The following is an 18,162-nucleotide window of genomic DNA, read 5'->3' on the forward strand; positions in this document are numbered from 1 at the left end:
TGTCCAGGATACTCCTGATGTGTTAAAGGAGCAAAGGAAAGTTGGCACCAGTCGTAGTGGTTTGGTGGAAGAATCCCAACAAGCCCAGGAGTTGTCTGAGGAGCCGATGAGGTAAAAAAAAAAAGAGTGCCAGTCACAGGAATTGATGACTGTAAGTTTTACAACTCACTTGCACATAGCAGACCATAGACTCAGGCATACTGTGTGTTCCTTTTGGTCCCTAGCTTGGCTGGTCATGAGGAAGATGACAAGGAGCAGCTGAGGTGGAGTCGACTTTATACCCAGATCTCTCAAAAACTGACCACTTTGAAAAAAGTTAAGGAGGAGCATCAAATCAGCTCAAAGGATGGAGGAACTCATGAAAAGGTAGGGGAAGTCTCACTCATGATCCTCTGAGAACCGGGGTTACTCAAGTAACCTAAAGTTACTTTCAGTAAGTTGATTTCAATTTTTCTTTTTAAAAGTTGACCATTGATGACATGATGCGGATGTTGGGTGAGATGGGACCATAATAGCAAATTCTAAGAAGTGGATGCTAGGCTACCAACTTCACCATCACGTTGGTTTTCAGGGCAACAGTGCGCTAAATCTTTGGAAAGCCGGAACTGTAATAAAGGAGGAGGAGAGGATTTTGTCCTCTGTGCGGACACTCCTTTCACTTTAAGAATTATAAAATTCCTAGTTGTATATACTGTAGTATAATGAGAGCAATAAATGGCAAAACATTGAACATTTTGCAATATTATTGTTTGGAATTGAAGGAAAATTATAGTCCTCATGTCAAAGAAATTACAAGCGAAAATGTATTTGTCCTGATAGGAAAAGAATGAGCGCAGCAAGTTTTAACTCCTTGCTCTCTGTCCAGTTATTCCCTCCATGCATCCTTTTTCCCTTCTCTCTGTGAAACTTTAACTACTAATTGCTGTTTTTGTTTAGGACCCAGAAAGGGAGCCGATATCAACCGGATCTGCTTCCGCTGTTCTCCAGCGGACACATCAGTCCATCACCATGCTGAGACAAATGGTGTGTAAAAGTACCACAGGTTCAATCTCAGTACACATGTGTGTCCCTAATCAAAAGGACTTGTTGGCAGATGCAGAGATTGTTGACTATTTTAAATAATACACTTTTTTATTATAAATTTGTCCCACAAATTGCTTAGTGCAAACATGTAAAGCTATATGGATGTATTTTCTTATACTTGACCTAAACAGCAACCCATATTTAGAAGATCGAATTTGTTAAATCATATCAGTTTGACATCTCATTTAAGTAAAACATTGCGTTGAGTGATAGTGATCACATGCGTTTGGTTATTTCCCAGGTGAACTCTCCAGGTGTAAATGAGGAGTTGTACGAGGCTGTACGGAAGGTCCTCCTCTGTCTGGACACTTTGACTGACCTTTTGTTGACTCCTGGTGAAGAAGACCCACAACTGAGGTTGCTACAGCAGGAGGTGACAGACCATAATGCTACAGCACTAAAGCACACAATGTTATACTCAACATAACTGCACATTTAGGTGGTTCTGTATTATGAAAGTCTATTGTTTAAAAAAAAAAAAAATAGCCCATCTTCTAAACGCACCACTTTTTCTGACTAAATTCCTGCGTAGTGTGTATCGACTGAGCTGGTGACTCTGGCTGAGCTGTTGAGTAAAGTGGAGTCAGAGAACAAACCTGCACTTGTGAGAGAAAAACCAGAAGCTCTCCACTGTTTGACCTCACTTCAGGATTGTCTACACACAGTCCAGCTGGTCTTCACCTCTTCCCACAACCAGCTGATTGAACATCTGGGACACACATACCAACATCAGGTTTGAAATACAAATCAGGAACAGAGTTTGATATATTTAATGATTATTATATCACAGCGAAAATTACCATTAAAAATGTTTGGGGGCTGAAATTTGGTTTTTATGACTTTGGATGTGATGTATTATTTTTACGCTAAATAGCTATATACGTTTTATAAATCTACAATTGTTTTTCTAAATGGCAATGCAAGCATTTAGATGCCATTTATTTTTAATGTATTATAATGCGTGCATTGTCTGATTAAACAACCTAACGGCATAGAAAGTCGTTCAAATTAGCATTACCTCCACCAGCTACAGTATTAAAAATGTTTCTTACACCTCAGTGCATCAGCAATAATAATCTGATCATAAAGCAATTCTGCTGCACACATGACTACTTTTATTTTTGATACTTATTACATTTAGGTGATAACATTTAGTTTAACAGTAAGTAATATTTTGAATGTCAGACTTTTACTTGTTGCACTGGTGCTTATGCTTTGGTAAAAAAAAATGCATCCATCATTGTTCTGAAGCAACACACAGTACTTTTTGTCACATAGGAGCTCTCCTCCAACCAGCTGTGTATTTTGGACGAGTTTGAACTGGGACAAAATGAGATGTTCCCCAGCATAAAGGATGCTCCTAGTTTGGAGGTAACCAATGCTTTGTAGCTTTTTGTGTGTTTGTGCACATTTGCATTTGTATATGCACACTTGTATAACATGCCCGGTAAATACAGTGCATGTCTAAAACATTCTAATTAACTCTCATAACAACAATATTTACATTACAAGAAAGGCAGAATTTAAGATCTGCTGTCAAAGAGCAGAAATTTAAAAAAAATGAAAGGCCACAACTGCTACATTATGATTTCTGCTTTTAATGACACATGGAGAAAGAGGAATTTGAATTAAAAACATATCGAACTGATGTGGGTGCCATAATTAATGGCCAATATTTCAGTCTTCCTAAGAAAATAGAAAACAAACTTACCTTATAAGAGCCGGTAAAATATGGCTTTCACTACACCCTTAGAAGAAAAAGAAACCAGCAGTAAACCAATCCTAATTACAGTCTAATATCAAAGTAAGAGTGGTGCAGGATCTGTATTTCAAAAGTTAATAGTATTTTCCTTAAACTTTGTGCTTTTCCTGTATCTCTCATCAGTGTGTGCTGGGCCGACATCTGAGGGAGAGTCCAGGAGAAAACGCCAAGCTACAGCAAGCTTCCCGGTCCTTGCTTCAGGGGATAACTCGCCTCCTGGAACTGGGTGAAGAATGCATAACAGAGGGGCAGATGAGCCACGTTCACAACCACAGCCAACTTCAAGCCGTTCTCTGCAGACACAAGGTACCGCACTGTGCTTTCAGCAAGTTCTTCTACAGGCAGTCAAAGACTTGATTTAAACAAACCACCTTTCCGAGAGTGTGTAGAAGCCTCTTGATGGTTTTCAAAGAGACGTCCAGTGCTAAAATAACTAATGATTTGACTTCACATAATGTTATTTAGACCTCAGTCAGTGTCTATTTTCACTTCCCTTCCTTTATTCATAAAAGGCTAACTGTGCAATTATTTCACTTCTGTCATAAATCTGGTCTCTTGGTGATCCAGAAGCTCCTGCGGGTCCTCAGGTCTCAGTTAGCTTTTGTGCAGCATCTGTTCCAACGTAAGCCAGAAGCACTCAAGTGCCAGGAGGATGAGAGGGTACAGCTGGAAGTCAGAGCCAAAACTTTGCAGCAACAGGCTCTGGAACAGGAAGTGGCTTCTCAAAGGAGGATCCAGGTTTGTTGTGCACATTTGCTGAGGGCCATATGAATTCATACATAAACAAACGTGAATGTTCTTGTGGGAAATCTCTTGTATTTTGGTGTTTGTTAAAATGGATGCGTGGGTTTATGGTTGGACCCCGTTGCAGGAGTGGACCCGGTGGGAGGATAATTGCGGTCGACTTGGGAGGCTGCTGGATGATCTCGAAGCCTTCATCAGCAGCGGGGAACCAGAGGGAGACGACGAGGGGTTAGCACAGCACCGACAAGATGCCTGCCAGGTAAAAACCCTGTCACATTGCTCACAAACATTGCATGTGTTTGTTGTCTCACCTACAACACACAGCCTCTAGAGAACATGCACGAACTACTGTATACATAGATAATTGTAATTCTATGGGAAGGTGAAGGGAGCATAGTGAGGGTGATAGAGGAAACTTCTTCCAGCTGAGAAAAATCAATTTGTCACACTCAACATGTTGCTTTTGCCTCTTTTTGTGTTGATGTCTCTCCGTCAGCTATGATGAGCTTATTTTGAACATTTGTGTGAAACACCCTAAAAAAGAGCCCTTACATTTTCTGACACATTTACTAATGTTAACAAATTAATGTTAATGTACCTCTTACAAACTAAACTGTACTAATAATAGACTCAAAAGGCATGCTGTCTATTCAAATGTTAGTGTGGAATTGGCTTGTCAAAAGAATCTCCCGGAGTTTGATGTAAACTCAGCATAATACGCACGGTTGGCTCGTCCTTTTCTCTTAGCAAACTTTGGTCCAGCTGGATGAGAGCAGAGTTGCTTTAGGACTGCTCCTGGATCAGGGGAAGAGGCTGCAGACAGAGCCAGAGTTTGCTGCCACAGTCAGTCATGCAGGAGGCGCTCTGGAGCTGCGATGGCAGAGCGCCTACAGGTGGACTGAGCAGGAGATTCAACGCTGCAGAGATCTCCAGGACAGCCGGGCCAGGTGGGACAGGCTCAAAAATACCAACTTCCAATTTATGTAGGAAATAAAGACAGATTATTGGCATCTCAACAGTAGAAGACTTTATTATCTATCAATGTAGACCAGGCAGTTTTAATTATTGCCTGAGCAGTGGAACCACCACGTCAGTGATTTTATTTATAGATACTGAGTAAAAATATTGTTAAATATTGAGTTTTGTATTTATTTGTATGCATGTTAAAATATACAACAGTCATTTTTTTTTACAGGTTTAGTATGAGATTGAAACGTTATATGTGATAGTCATTGCTTTTTTGTTTTTATTTCATGTCCTAAAAGTATATTTTGCCAAAATTTCTGGGTTTGTGTTTTCTTTCACAACTTTTCCTTGGTTTTTGAATTTTTTTTTTCTCCTTAGAAAATGATGGAGGCTGCAGTGAAAAGTATTAATGAGAAGTTTTGATAGCATTTTGAGTAAAATTGTGTAGCAGTGAGGTCCATTTGGAGAAGGAGCAAGCTTAAGCTCAAATCCATCACAGTTTGACATCTCTATGTGCACATATCTACAGGCTTAATGCAACTGTTTGGTACTATTCCATTAGATGTATTATAAGGACATTCCCTGGGATTGAGTCAGTAAATTTGAGTGAAACACAGACTTTTCACACGAAATGTGCCACCTGAAAAACAAACATGGGGAATGAATTATTTATATCTAGCGTTTGTCCATGACATCACAACAAAAAGAAAAACACACACATCTTCAGTCGTGTTTAGCAGTATTGGACCCATGCCTAAGTCCTCTATTCACTCTTTGTTAAGGAGCAGTCATGTTCTGCCCCACTGGATGAGATATCTCTTTTTCTCATCCTCCCCACAGATTCCAGACTGACTTTGCCTCGGTCAGTGAATGGCTGGTTGGTGCCAACAAACACCAGAAGACTTGGTCAAACCTGGCTGACACCACTGACCTGAACGAGGAGTCTATTCACAACAATCTGATCAAGCTGCTGGTAAGCCTTTCTTGTCTACTCAGCACATTTATATATCATTAACAGAGAATGACTATTGTCAACTATGGCTTTTTCACCCAGGAAAAACAACGTTTTTCATGTTTCCTCAGACCTTTTGGTGATTTGTTTACAATACTGTACACACTGTCAGCACTCATATTAGTGACAGTTCAGAATGTTAATGTTTAAAACACATGTATTATGGACTTTACCAGCTGCACCAGTGTAGCTAAGGATGCACAGGGTTGAAGCTGAAATTAAAACCCAGTCAGCAGTTTAGAATGCATCAATCACACATGCTAGACATGTTTTCGGCAACCACCAGTTTTGTTCTCATCCCCCAGGACTTCTCCATGGAGATTGAAGCCATGTCAGTGCAGAGGGCGTCTGTTTCCAGGGAAGCCGCTCGGCTGCTCCACCTGAGGGAAGCTGATTGTCCTGGGCTGAGAGCTCAGCTCGCCCAGCTGGACGACAACTGGAGCCAGCTGACCTCTGACCTGTCTAAGATACAAGACCTGCTGCAACAGGTACAGTATAGACAAAGAGCTTTCACCTTTGCTGAGAAACAAATACACGGTGGTTGCACCGTAACTGTGAGATGAATAGTTCCACTGTGGAATAATTACCTTAAATAAATGATGCAATGGTCAGCATGATCTCCAACCATTATTGCATCAAATGTTCTTTTATCATTACTATTTTTCATTAAATTGTACTGCTCTAAATTCCATTGAGGTTCTGTTGGTTTTCAAAAATAATGAGGCGTTGATAAATCCCCTGCAGTGAAGGGGAGTGTAAACCCTGTTTAAATCTGTTTTGGGCTCACTGAGGACAGAACATTTGGGAGGACAAATGTTCTGGAGGCGAAGGACACTTTTATTTCTTCCTCACCATTTATCACCAGTGAATGGAACCAGACAATCTACATCATAATAATTATTATGCCAGTCCTACCAGGTTTGCCTTTAGAAAGGTTCATTTTAACTTTTAGCAATCACCCCAGGAGAGGATTTATTCATTCAACCTTTATTTATCCTCGAGAGATCATTGAGGGGCGACCCTCATTTTCAATGTCATCGTATCAGATTACAAAGACAAAAACAGAACAACAACACAGAAAGTACAATCATAAGAAATAAAGAAAGACAACAAAACATTCTGAATTGGAAAATGATTTGATAAACAAATTAGGATGACGGGATGCAAAAGAAAATACAATTATGTAAAGCACTTACAAGTAGAAGTTTGCAGGTTTGCAAGAGGTTCTAAATTGTCCAAGAGGCACAATTGAGTTGATTTTAAGAAAGTGCTGTAATTTGTTCCAGGAGTCAGGTGCACTAAAACTAAAAGAAGTTTTTCCAAGTTCAGACCGAGCTCGTGGAATATAAAGTAAAAGCCATTCAGGATTAAAGGATGAAAAGCTCTTAACTACCAAAGAAAGATTAAATGAGTTGGACAGGCACAAAAGGTCACATTGAAATGACTGTATGACTACCTAGCTGGATGAATGAAATAATAAAAAAGTTCAGGTTTTCATGTAAAGTTAAAATCCCTCTTCCTTTCTGTTGTCTGGTGTCTGTTAGCGGCTGCTGGCAGCATGGCCACCGGTGAAGCTGCTGTCTGACCTGGAGGACTGGCTGAAGAAGCTGGAGGCTCGGCTGAACCAGGAAAAAGAAACAGTCCTCAAGGCCAAAGATGCTGCTCAGATCACTGACATCCTGCAGCACTACCAGGTAGTCCTACGTCCACTGCCCACTTTAGACTTTTTTTTTCTGTGAATCTCTTTACTGAGTGGTTTTAATTAATGGTTGTGTCAATGTCAGGGCTTTTTAAATGTTGCCCATCAACTAAATTTAGAGAAATTTGCTTGACATTCAGTGAATAGGTATCTTAAAATTTCACATTTGTTCATCCTTAAAAGATGTGACTGTGTTTCAACATTAGCCCTTACGTTAAGTCAACAAGATAAATCAAACAACCCTATTCTGCACAGCAAAACATAAATGAAAGCTTGATTTTTACAATATTTTCTTATCTAACTTAACTAGTTAGATTTTGCACAGCATTTGTTTTAAATAAATATTTACTTTGAAAGGCAAAAAATAAAGGACAAAGGAAATATGTATAATGCAATAAAAGCACTACTAATGATTTACAGTGCTTAATAACAATAAGGAAATGTATAATATACGTATATTGCACTGGAAATATGTTTCTGGACACCTTAAATTAAAATGAAATTCAGAAGCAAAGTAAAGGGTACCTTTATAATATAATAGAGGAGGATGATGCAAACTAATTTATCATAGCAATCAAATATGCAAGAAAACCTCCTGTTTTTTTTTATACTGTATGAGTGTTTGTATTGATTTCTTTTTATGTACTGTAATGTTCTGCATCAGGAGTTAAAGGCAGGTATGGTCAATGGGCAGCTCCTTCTTGATTTCATGTGCCAGTCTGGGCCTCAGGTGGCGGGAGTGGACGTGCAGCCTCTCCGCTCCGAACGCACAATGTTTGCAGAGAAACTTGGCGCTCACAGACTGCAGTGGCTGCACCTTCAGAGAGAGCTGGAGAGCCAGGTGTGTTCTTCAGCTACCAATATTATTACATTAAAATGCCACAACCTGTAGAATCTGAAATTGAATGATGCAACTGTAACCTCATTTATTTTTCTGGTCTGGTATTTGTTTGGATGCATGTTTCCATACAACCAAGTCAAAGAATCTAAAACCCCAAGTGTTTTTTGTCATTAAAAGCTCAAATATGTTCTATCAGCACAAATATCAGCTAATAGTTTGCCACAAACATAACTCAATTTATGCCAACAACAATGGACAAAGTTTGTACTGTGTGACTCTCCAAAGTAACTTAAAATAAACATTATGTATAAACATTTTTTTATTAAGATTTTTATTTCTACACATAAATCAGCCTTGGTTTGGTTTGCCCTCTCAGACTCGTGAAGCTGAACAGATGCATCACACTTGTGCAGACAGAGAGAGGCGGTTACAGCGTCTTCACGGCTGGATACAACAGCAGAACAAGCAGCTGAATCAATGGAACCAGCCCAGCAGTCAAACTCTGGCTCGTAGGGCTCTGCTGGAGTGGGAGGTACAGTAACAGGATGTAAGCAGGCGTATGTTTGAACTGTCTCTACTGCTGCTGTCCTCTAATCTTGAGGCTGCTCCTGTTTTTCTTCCAGGCTGTTGTGGGCAGAGTGAAGGAGGTGGCTGCAGCTTTGCAGGAGTTGAAAGCCACACGAGTGTATGTTGAAAAGGAAGAGGCCCACCCTTGTGATATCTCCTTCTCTGGCCAGACAGAGAGTGTGTGTCATGCTTGTTTGGATCTTAGTCAACAGGTAAAGATACATCTGTTATTGCAATCAGAGACATGGATAAATTAGAGCCAGAAGAACGTTAATTAAAGTTATTTACCAAGATATTTATGATGCCTTTTCTGATAAACAAATGTGCCTCCTTGATTTTAAAATTTTGAAAATCCAAAACCATCCGCTTGTCTCTTGGAAATGACAAGCTATGTTGCCCCATGCTTGTATAGCTTTTATACACACATTTATATAACATATCATTAAAGCTTCGCTAATCAGTATTTTAATATGAAAAATGGCCTTTAAGGAAAACTATATTATATAGCAGTAACTGTCCAGTATTATTTGAAAAAGACTTAATGTGTGTCCATGTCTTGCAGCTTGTTTGGTAAAATTTACACCAAATTCGTGGCCGGGTTGGGTCAGTGGGTAGAGCAGGCGCACATATCCTGAGAGGTTTATGCCTCGACGCAGAGGTCCAGGGTTCAAATCCGACCTGTGACGATTTCCTGCATGTCTTCCCCCCTTTCTCACCTAGCTGTCCTATCAAATAAAGGCGGAAAAGTAAAATACTCTTAAAAAATGTTTTTACACCAAATTGAATACAAATAAAAAGCATTATGCTACCAGTTTTCATAATAAGTGTTGAAAGTGTTGGATAAGTACAGCTAAAATCAGAAAATACGCAATGTTCTCACGTGCAATAGTCCAAAAAAAACTTTCATTGTAACAACAGAAAATGATAAAATGTATAGCTCTCCATGCCAAGTACAAACCACTAATCCTGACTAACTCCTAACCAACTCATCTTACTCTAGTGGAGTCCTCAAACTTCTGATAATACAAGTTACCTAAAATTTTAGCATAAAGCACGTTATTATTACAATAAAAATTGGCATAAAAAGTAAAGAACCAGAACCAGTGATCTACCTGGATGATTTCTTGCCAATAATCTTAAGTCTTTTATATTTAAGCAAAGTAACAGTAAAGTGCTATATTTCTTTAAAACAAGGAACGTGGTCCTAAAAAATATTAAGTAAATTCTCCCAACTGTCAGAGATGCTTTATCAAAAACACCAAACCTCATCCTGTCCTTCTTTGTGGTAATTTGCAGATGGAAGCTCTGAGACCAGCTCTACAGCAGACTGTGGAGGAGTGGAGTTGTTTTGAGAGAGATCTGAGGGAAGTTTCTCTGCACACCACCAGGGTGCGCTGTGCTCTGCTGCATCAGCCTCTGTTTTCACTGAAGCAGGCAGAAGGACACATGGACTTCCTCCAGGTGAGCAGAAGCACTGACCATCAAAACCTGTACACATATGCATATACAGGCTTTGCTGCTTCACTTACTCTAAAATACCAGCCAACTGTAACTGTATGAAGTTAAAAGCCCTTCCATCTAGTTTTGACAGATTCAGTAAAGGTGTCGGCGTTCAAGGCTGTCAAGCCGTCAGTACTTGCCATTCATTGTTCTTAGCTTTTGGGGAAGTAAATGCACCTCTGAAGTGAAAATATAAAAGGTGTTTTTTTGTGCACAGCAACTCCAGGAGAAGGCTGGAAAAGAGGAAGAGCTTTGGGCGTCCATGGACAAATTCTATCAGCGCCTTGTAAAGACTCTTCATCATGGAACAGCACAGGCGCTAGATGATCAAGTGAAAGGAGAATGCAAACGGTCAGTGGCCTGAAATTACCAAAACAGAATCAGCGATATTCAAATTTGAAGAAGACAAAAAAGTCTCTCTCATCACTGGTGTCATGTACAGCTCAATAAGACAATTGTAGTCACACTGTATGCACACAAACATTATAGAGTTATAGAGTAATAAGTCTCTGCCAGACCTTCCTTCACAGCGCTGCGGAGGAGGGTCTGGCTAGTCCATACAGCATTCCGCGATGGGAGAAAAACGTACTCTGGTTTATTTGCATTTCTTTAAACCAATTACAATCATCATGGGCGGCACAAAGCGCTGGACATTGCCACCATGCCGCTGCAAAATAGCCTCGGAGGGAACTTGTTTTGGTGGAACGTGTACATCACAAAGAAATCGTAAGGTAACAGACATCCGGCCGAAAAGAGGTATATCTGGCGGAATTTCCAGCAGGAACAGAGTAATCCCGGAAGTGGAATGTCGTGGCTATAGACTATAGAGTAATAATCTATTGTGTTCAGGTGGAAGGACGTGGTGCAGGAGCTGAAGGATGAGCACATGAAGACTGGAGAGACACTTTTCCTATGGCAGGAGTACACTCACCTGTCTGATCGCTGCTCCCTTCACCTGCAAACTCTGTGGCATCAGTGGGAGGAGCTGTCGACATCTTCACCTCAGCAGGACAAACAGGCCGTGGTTCGCTCAGTGGAGGTGAGTTTGAATGTGCAGTCTAGTGTAAGTGTGTCCACCAAAGTCCAGTGGTTGTTGATTAGAATTGATTGGCTGCCTCATCGCTGATATAATGCTACTGTGCATTCTTGCAATGTGGAAAAGAACCTGACTGATTCCTTTTTATTTTCAAGGCCAATTTCAATGTTTGAGTCGGCTGTTGATAACAATTTATTAACATGAACACATAACATACATACAAAACATTTTTGTTAAGGACGGAATTGTGTGACAATATGTACTGTAACAATTTGTGATTACTTAGCAGTAACAACTATTTAAAGATCATTTTTTGATCATAGCTTTTGAAGAACTGTTTTAAGTTGACATACCTGTTTTTTGTTTGTTAAAAAAATATCAACATATGTCAAACTTAAGCAACTAACATTAAAATTAATCTTGACATTTAGCATTTCAGATTTGTTTAATAATGCAGACTCACTGATGATATGAAGATGTTAACAGTGTGCCACATCTTTCTACATTTATTTAGGGCTCCTAAACATTTGAGCATTTGTTGTATTTTAAGTATTTTAAACTAATTTCTGGCAGTAAAGGTCACAGAACAGTTTGATAACATGGTTATTAGACTGCTTGTTTTTCATACAGTAATGCCATTATTATTTTTTTTTTTTTAGAATAATTTTAGAATTCACTCGTTTCCCAATTACTGGTCTCCAATTTTTGAAAAGAAACAGACAGCATGTACTTATGGCTGCATTACGTGTTGTTTTGCACAAAATGTGAATTTTTGAAGTGGGATAGAAATGGAAAAAAAAATTCATTTTTTCCATTTCCATCCCACTTCACTAAAAAGTGTATTTTGAAATACTTGCGTCAGAACCATTTGTGGAAAACAAGATTTCCATTTTTCAAGAGGATAAAAAGCAGCTATGATGTTGTGATCTTAAGTTCTTTAAGGTACATTGATGAAAACAGTTGGAAAGATGATGGAAAGCAGGAAATACATATTAATACAATCCAGTTAAATACAGTGATTATAACACTCTCACGCTCTTAACACCAGAAGTTGCAGGATGCTGCTGAGGATTTGCAAAGCTGTGTGGGAGATGTGCTCGCGGCTTCCAAGCCTCTCATTGGACGGCTACAATCAACGGCCAAAAATTTAATCCAATCAGATACCAGACTGCTGTCACGTGATGTCCTGCTTCTGAGCCAGGCAATGTTGGGGAAAAAGAAAAGTCTTCAGGTGAGGAAATTAGTCGAAACATCACCTTCATTTTACAACAATTGCAGAAATATTGTTTTTTTCCCTGCTTCTGTCACAGTTCAAGAATTGATAGAAGATCATCCGTACAGTGACTAATACAAATAGCTACCTATCAACTTGAAATCTAATTCATCAAGTGTCTAATGAATGAAGACCAGTTTCCCTGACATTTAATTTGAAACGTTATTAACATTATCACCTTTTTCTCTGTGTGCAGGAGAGTTTGGAGCAACAGAACCTATTTCAAACTGGACTACTGGCCCTTGAAAAGCACACACAGAACACACAACATAAACTTATGACCAGCTTGATTGACACAGAATCTGTGAAGGTTGGTCAGAATTCCTTTTGTTTCCCATAAATGATCTTTCCTGTATATTACTTCCAAGCATCCTCTTTAATTCTAAAGCAGAGTCTTTCACACTGAAGAAGAGTTGAATGTTTAGTGAGACGTGAGGCATGAACTGCAATGTGCGTCATAACTTGGTTAGACAGACATAGTTTGTCTCAATTTTGTTTTTGAGGCGCCCTTCAGTAAACTGAAAATGTGCTCTGTTTTTGTTTTTTTTTGGATGGGCAGCAGGTTCTCCTGGAAACCAATGATCTGTTTCAATTACTGGTTGACGTCAGTGAGATTAGTGATTATTTGACCCTTAACAACCATGAGACGGAGAGACTGCACATGCTCCGCAGGCAGTGGGTTGAAAGCCTGACTCGTACATCTGACATGAACAGGTGAGAAAGTTCAGATCAAAATGATGCACACATAAAAATCCATAAAGTGTGCAATTGGCTTGTGTATTTCCTCATTGTTGCTGTTTGAAGGTTCACAAAACATTTAGTTGAAAAAAAAAAATAGCTGTATATTTCTTTGTGGGAGCCTTTAAAATCATTGCAATCAATTATTCTGGCCTTGTGCAGAAATTCACAACATTATCTGTTGTTTTACAAGATGTGCAAGGCTTTAATCACTAATTTAATTTTCTGATACATAATTTAATACAGTTGATGTGTCCATTTTGAAGCTTCTGGTTGTAGGTAATTGTCTTTTATTGTGTCCTTTTTCCCCCCAGAGCGCTGCAGGCTGAGCGTCAGCACTCCCAGAACTTCCAGGAGAAGTGTAAGAACCTGTCGTCTATCCAGAAGAAGCTTGAGGAGGAATCAATGTGTAAAAAACCTCAAAGCTTCTCCAGCCTCCAAGAGATGCTGACTGTCCATCAGGTACAATACACTTTTCAGATTCTCTGCATTTCTGTCATTTCAGGGACATTGATTAGATTGGTGTCTGAACAACTGGGACCAGTGTCTGAATGGCTTTAGGACTAAAGGCATCTGGGAATTAGGGAATTTAAAGTGCTTCAAGTTTTTTTGCATCTTGGCAGAAATGACAAATTCAAACTCAAGTCCAAATGACAGGTTATCTTAAAAGGTCCTATATAATGCTTAGTTTCAGGTTCATACTTGTTTTGTTTTTTTAACATTAAAGCATGTAAACATGTTCTAGTAGAAACCCCAAATCATTTTTTTTCCTCGTACTTTCTGTCTGAATAAACCTGTACTGCATTGTATTACGGCACTGTAGCGGCACCTTCTACCTATACATGTAGTATATAGTAGAGTTGTGACATCACAACTGTACATAATTCCTGACGGCTCGTTTAAAGGCACAGTTTCTAAATACGAGCTGGGTGCATTTCTCTGTGGATTGAGCGTTTTTTCATACTTTCATAGTATTTATATAGCATCTCAACCTGCTTTATAATGAAAAAAGAAATTCAAATCTCACTTTTCACAATATAAGACCTTTGAAATCAAAGCTAACTCTCCCAGCTATTCTAACTTTTTAGAGGAAAACTAGTGTTACATTATTTGTTATGTATTGTTGTTGTAAAAGGCTTTCCCTCCCCTGCATCTGCAGATATGACTGAACTCTAGATAAACCGTTCATCTGTATTCTGCCCACGTGTTGCTAGATGACAAGCATGTTTACAAAGAAGTATTTGGTCATTAAGGCAGCTGAATTAATGACCTCATCATCATAAACGCTGTGATTATGGCAGAACATTAGGAAGCTTAAATGCCATTTGTTTTAAATAGTGAATGCTAATTACTCTACAATGGTGTCATTTAAAATCCTTGCTTTTTTTGCCTAACGTGGTACAATAATGAGTCATGAGTCACCTATGAAACTCTCCTGTTGTTGTCTCTCTCTCTTCCACAGAGGCTTAAGGTTGAAATAATGATTGGACACCAGCTTCTGCAGGGTCTTCTCTGCCATGCAGTCGAGTCCATGGAAACAGAAACAGGAGAGAAAAGGTAAGTGATGGAAAAATCTTAGAAGACATGTAATACGCTTAATGAGCTTTTAGTTCCAGAGTCCAAAATACTGCGTACAGCTTCGGCTCATCTCCCTCCTTTTAAGCCCTAGTTCCCCCTGGTTCTTCCCTTCATCTATGTCTCCTTTCAGGACAAGAATGAAGTTAAAAAATTCACCGAGGATCGAAGCATTTAGCAGTTTAGCACACCATATTGCCACCAAAATGGCACCCATAACTCTAAGTTAGTAATAGTTTATGAGCACACATTAAAGATGCCATATTTTATTGTCACTCTTGGTTTCTTCCTGCTTATCTCCCTCTATTTGTTATCAAGGTTCAAGGTTTGTCTGCTTCTTACAGGCTCATAACTAGACAAGACCCACCCTTTTGACGTTCAGCAACTAATCAATAGGACAGTGACAACAGTGATGTCACCATGACAGTTGTTTGAAAGGAAAAATTCTGTTAAAAAGGGGGAGATAAGACTTAAAGATAGTTTATAGGTGCAGTAAGGCAAAAAATGTACTAGGTAGGACACACAACAAAATGCAGTGTGTGCAGCTGTTTTCTTACCCTGGGACATTTAGATGTTTAATTCCCCAAAGCTTCCTTAAATCATGTTTTACAGTCTTTGGAAAGCTTAAAAAGTCTCTAAAGTATCTTTTAGGAGCTAAAGGAAAGTTGACACAGAATCTATGAAGGTTTGTCTGAATTCCTTTTGTTTCCCATAAATGATCTTTCCTGTATATTACTTCCAAACATCCTCTTTAATTCTAAAGCAGAGTCTTTCACACTGTGAAGAAGAATGTTAGTGAGACGTGAGGCATGAACTGCAATGTGCGTCATAACTTGGTTAGACAGACACAGTTTGTCTCAATTGTTTTTTAATCTGGGACATTTAGATGTTTAATTCCCTAAGCTTCCTTAAATCATTTTTTACAGTCTTTGGAAAGCTTAAAAGCTCTTAAATCTTTTAGGAGCTAAAGGAATGTTTCTGCTCTTGCTGGGACTGCTTTAAGACAGTCTTAAAATCCTGCTGATTTTGTATTGATTTAGCAGTTGCCTGTGAAGGGACAATGACAGACCCACTTGTAATTTTTACTTTTTTTTTGTTTTGCTTTATGTTGCAATGAAAGTGTATTATGCTTAATTCTACATATCCTTATATAGATAACTAAATAATTCCACTTATTCCCCCATTTTATATTGCTCTCATTGCACGTTTTTGGATGGATGTCAACAGGTTTGCCAACAGATGTCAACAGTTTACAGCAGGTACCATTGTTTTTCTCCAAAATATAATAAAGCAACCTTTGTGTTGCTTCTTTACAGATCTGAACTCATGGCACAAGTAACCTGCATGAGGGAGAGCTGGCTTAACTCCGTGGCTGTGGCTAGCCAGCGCAGGTCCTTGACAAAGGAACAAGTGAGCCAGTTGAGAGTCTACCAACGTGGCTTGAAACTATTGTGGAAGCTGTTGAGGGACGTTGACTCTTTGCTGCCTCCAGCTGGACCTGCTCTGTGTACACTGCATCAGCTACGAAGCTACGTGGATGATTACCAGGTTAGTGTGTATGGGTGACAGTGAGAGTGTACAGACATCTTCCTACATTAATGAACAAAAATCTTTCTTTGTTGTTGCGGAAAAGTGCAATTGTGTGCCAAATCTAACATATTAATTTGTTAAAATCTTAACATCTTTCCAAGTGTGTTAAAGACGCTCTGGGTCTCCACTCCCCCGTGTACACCCGGGTGCTGCAGGCTGGCAGACATTTATGTGAAACCATGACAGACTCTGAGTGTCAGAGCCGACTGCAGTCAGAGCTCCAGGCTGTACAGGAGGCCTGGGAACGAACCACCTCACTGCTGGATAGGAGACGAGACCTGGTCAGCACAACTGTTCAGGTAACAGTCATATATAAATACCAACACTTTTTTATGTTTTTTATTTATTTTTTATGTTTTTTTATGTTAAATCCGATTTAATAATATTTAACAATAATGTATTATTTTATTATTTAATATTTGACTTAGTCTCGCATTGCCAGACCTTCCTCCACAGCGCTGCGGAGGAGGGTCTGGCTAGTCCACACAGCATTCCGGGATGGGAGAAAAACGTGCTCTGGTTTATTGGCATTTCTTTAAACCAATCACTATCGTGGTATCTTGGGCGGGGCTAAGCCCGGACACAATGACGGTGCCGCTGCAAAATAGCCTCGGGAAGGAACTTGTTTTGGTGGAACATGTGTACGTTCAAAAGTTGTTTTAGTCGTGCAACAGAAAACTCAGATTGGACAGATAGTCTAGCTAGCTGTCTGGATTTACCCTGCAGAGATCTGAGGAGCAGTTAATCATAGTATAAATGCCAACACAAAGAAAGCGGAAGGTGACGGACATCCGGCCTAAAAAGAGGGACATCCGGCGGAATTTCCGGCAGCACCTGAACAATCCCATTGTATAAAATGTCACACTTTATACAATGTAATCAGACAACTAAATAAGAGCCCAAGAAACCTAAAATATGAAGCTTTTCAAAATAAAACAATACAAATAAATAAACATGGTATAATCCTACCGATATATCTTTTTATGAATTTAACTCAATCAAGGAACAGCATGATGCAACTGAACTCTAAACTACAGCCAAGGAACCTTATGGATTTCCTAAAATGTCCATGGAGTCAACTTCCTCTTCTTATATAACTTCATGGCTAATGGCAAATCAGAATATTCAAATATTCAGAAATAGTTGTTTCAGTACTGCACAGAAATATTAACACCCTTCTGCTGCATATGTGGTTAAAAACCAGTTCATTAACCCCTTAAAAAAAGCAGAATCTAGTAGAACGTGCAGATTTGAACTTACAATTGTAGTGTATCGAGGACTACAGCGTTTGACTGACAAAATCCAAAAGAAGAGCATGTGCATATGAGCAACAGTATTAACAAGTGTGAGCAACAGTATTAACAAGTGTGAGCAACAGTATTAACAAGAGAGTAGGAGGGGTCAGCCTTACATGACCCATATCCAGGACTTGATCCTACCCCAACACACACACACACACACACACACACACACACACACACACACACACACACACACACACACACACACACACACAGAGCCTGGTGTGTTGACCTGGCACCAACCTCCCACCAAGAGGGATCAAAGAAAAGCTGAGATCTATCTATCACCCATGATCCGCTTTTATCCATCACTGTACAGAGCAGTGATCATATATCATACAGGAAGGCATGGACATACTTAGAATCTAATAAAATGCTATCAAAATAAAGTAAAATGGTAAAGCAGGCAGACAGAAATGTTGTACTGATTAGTTAATACTTTAACTTACTTTGCCAATTGCTGATATTTTAGTTA

The 18,162-nt window shown here is 39.3% G+C and overlaps 1 protein-coding gene across 1 annotated transcript in view; it reads left to right on the forward strand.

The window, feature by feature from the left end:
• The window catches only part of LOC116066331 (nesprin-2), a 93,445-nt gene that overhangs the window by 51,813 nt on the left and 23,470 nt on the right, over nt 1–18,162 (forward strand). The window contains exons 68-93 of the mRNA XM_035995706.1: nt 8–111; nt 225–366; nt 937–1,023; nt 1,325–1,456; nt 1,616–1,816; nt 2,362–2,454; nt 2,969–3,151; nt 3,413–3,583; nt 3,717–3,848; nt 4,337–4,536; nt 5,396–5,528; nt 5,873–6,055; nt 7,112–7,261; nt 7,931–8,107; nt 8,484–8,639; nt 8,731–8,886; nt 9,971–10,135; nt 10,392–10,525; nt 11,024–11,213; nt 12,259–12,441; nt 12,680–12,793; nt 13,043–13,197; nt 13,536–13,683; nt 14,684–14,778; nt 16,113–16,344; nt 16,488–16,685. Coding sequence (XP_035851599.1) covers nt 8–111; nt 225–366; nt 937–1,023; nt 1,325–1,456; nt 1,616–1,816; nt 2,362–2,454; nt 2,969–3,151; nt 3,413–3,583; nt 3,717–3,848; nt 4,337–4,536; nt 5,396–5,528; nt 5,873–6,055; nt 7,112–7,261; nt 7,931–8,107; nt 8,484–8,639; nt 8,731–8,886; nt 9,971–10,135; nt 10,392–10,525; nt 11,024–11,213; nt 12,259–12,441; nt 12,680–12,793; nt 13,043–13,197; nt 13,536–13,683; nt 14,684–14,778; nt 16,113–16,344; nt 16,488–16,685 — 4,014 coding nt within the window. The remainder of the gene's footprint in view (nt 1–7; nt 112–224; nt 367–936; nt 1,024–1,324; nt 1,457–1,615; nt 1,817–2,361; nt 2,455–2,968; nt 3,152–3,412; nt 3,584–3,716; nt 3,849–4,336; nt 4,537–5,395; nt 5,529–5,872; nt 6,056–7,111; nt 7,262–7,930; nt 8,108–8,483; nt 8,640–8,730; nt 8,887–9,970; nt 10,136–10,391; nt 10,526–11,023; nt 11,214–12,258; nt 12,442–12,679; nt 12,794–13,042; nt 13,198–13,535; nt 13,684–14,683; nt 14,779–16,112; nt 16,345–16,487; nt 16,686–18,162) is intronic.

This window comes from Sander lucioperca, chromosome 19 (genome assembly GCF_008315115.2).
Source record: "Sander lucioperca isolate FBNREF2018 chromosome 19, SLUC_FBN_1.2, whole genome shotgun sequence".
Classification (NCBI taxonomy): Eukaryota; Metazoa; Chordata; class Actinopteri; order Perciformes; family Percidae; genus Sander; species Sander lucioperca.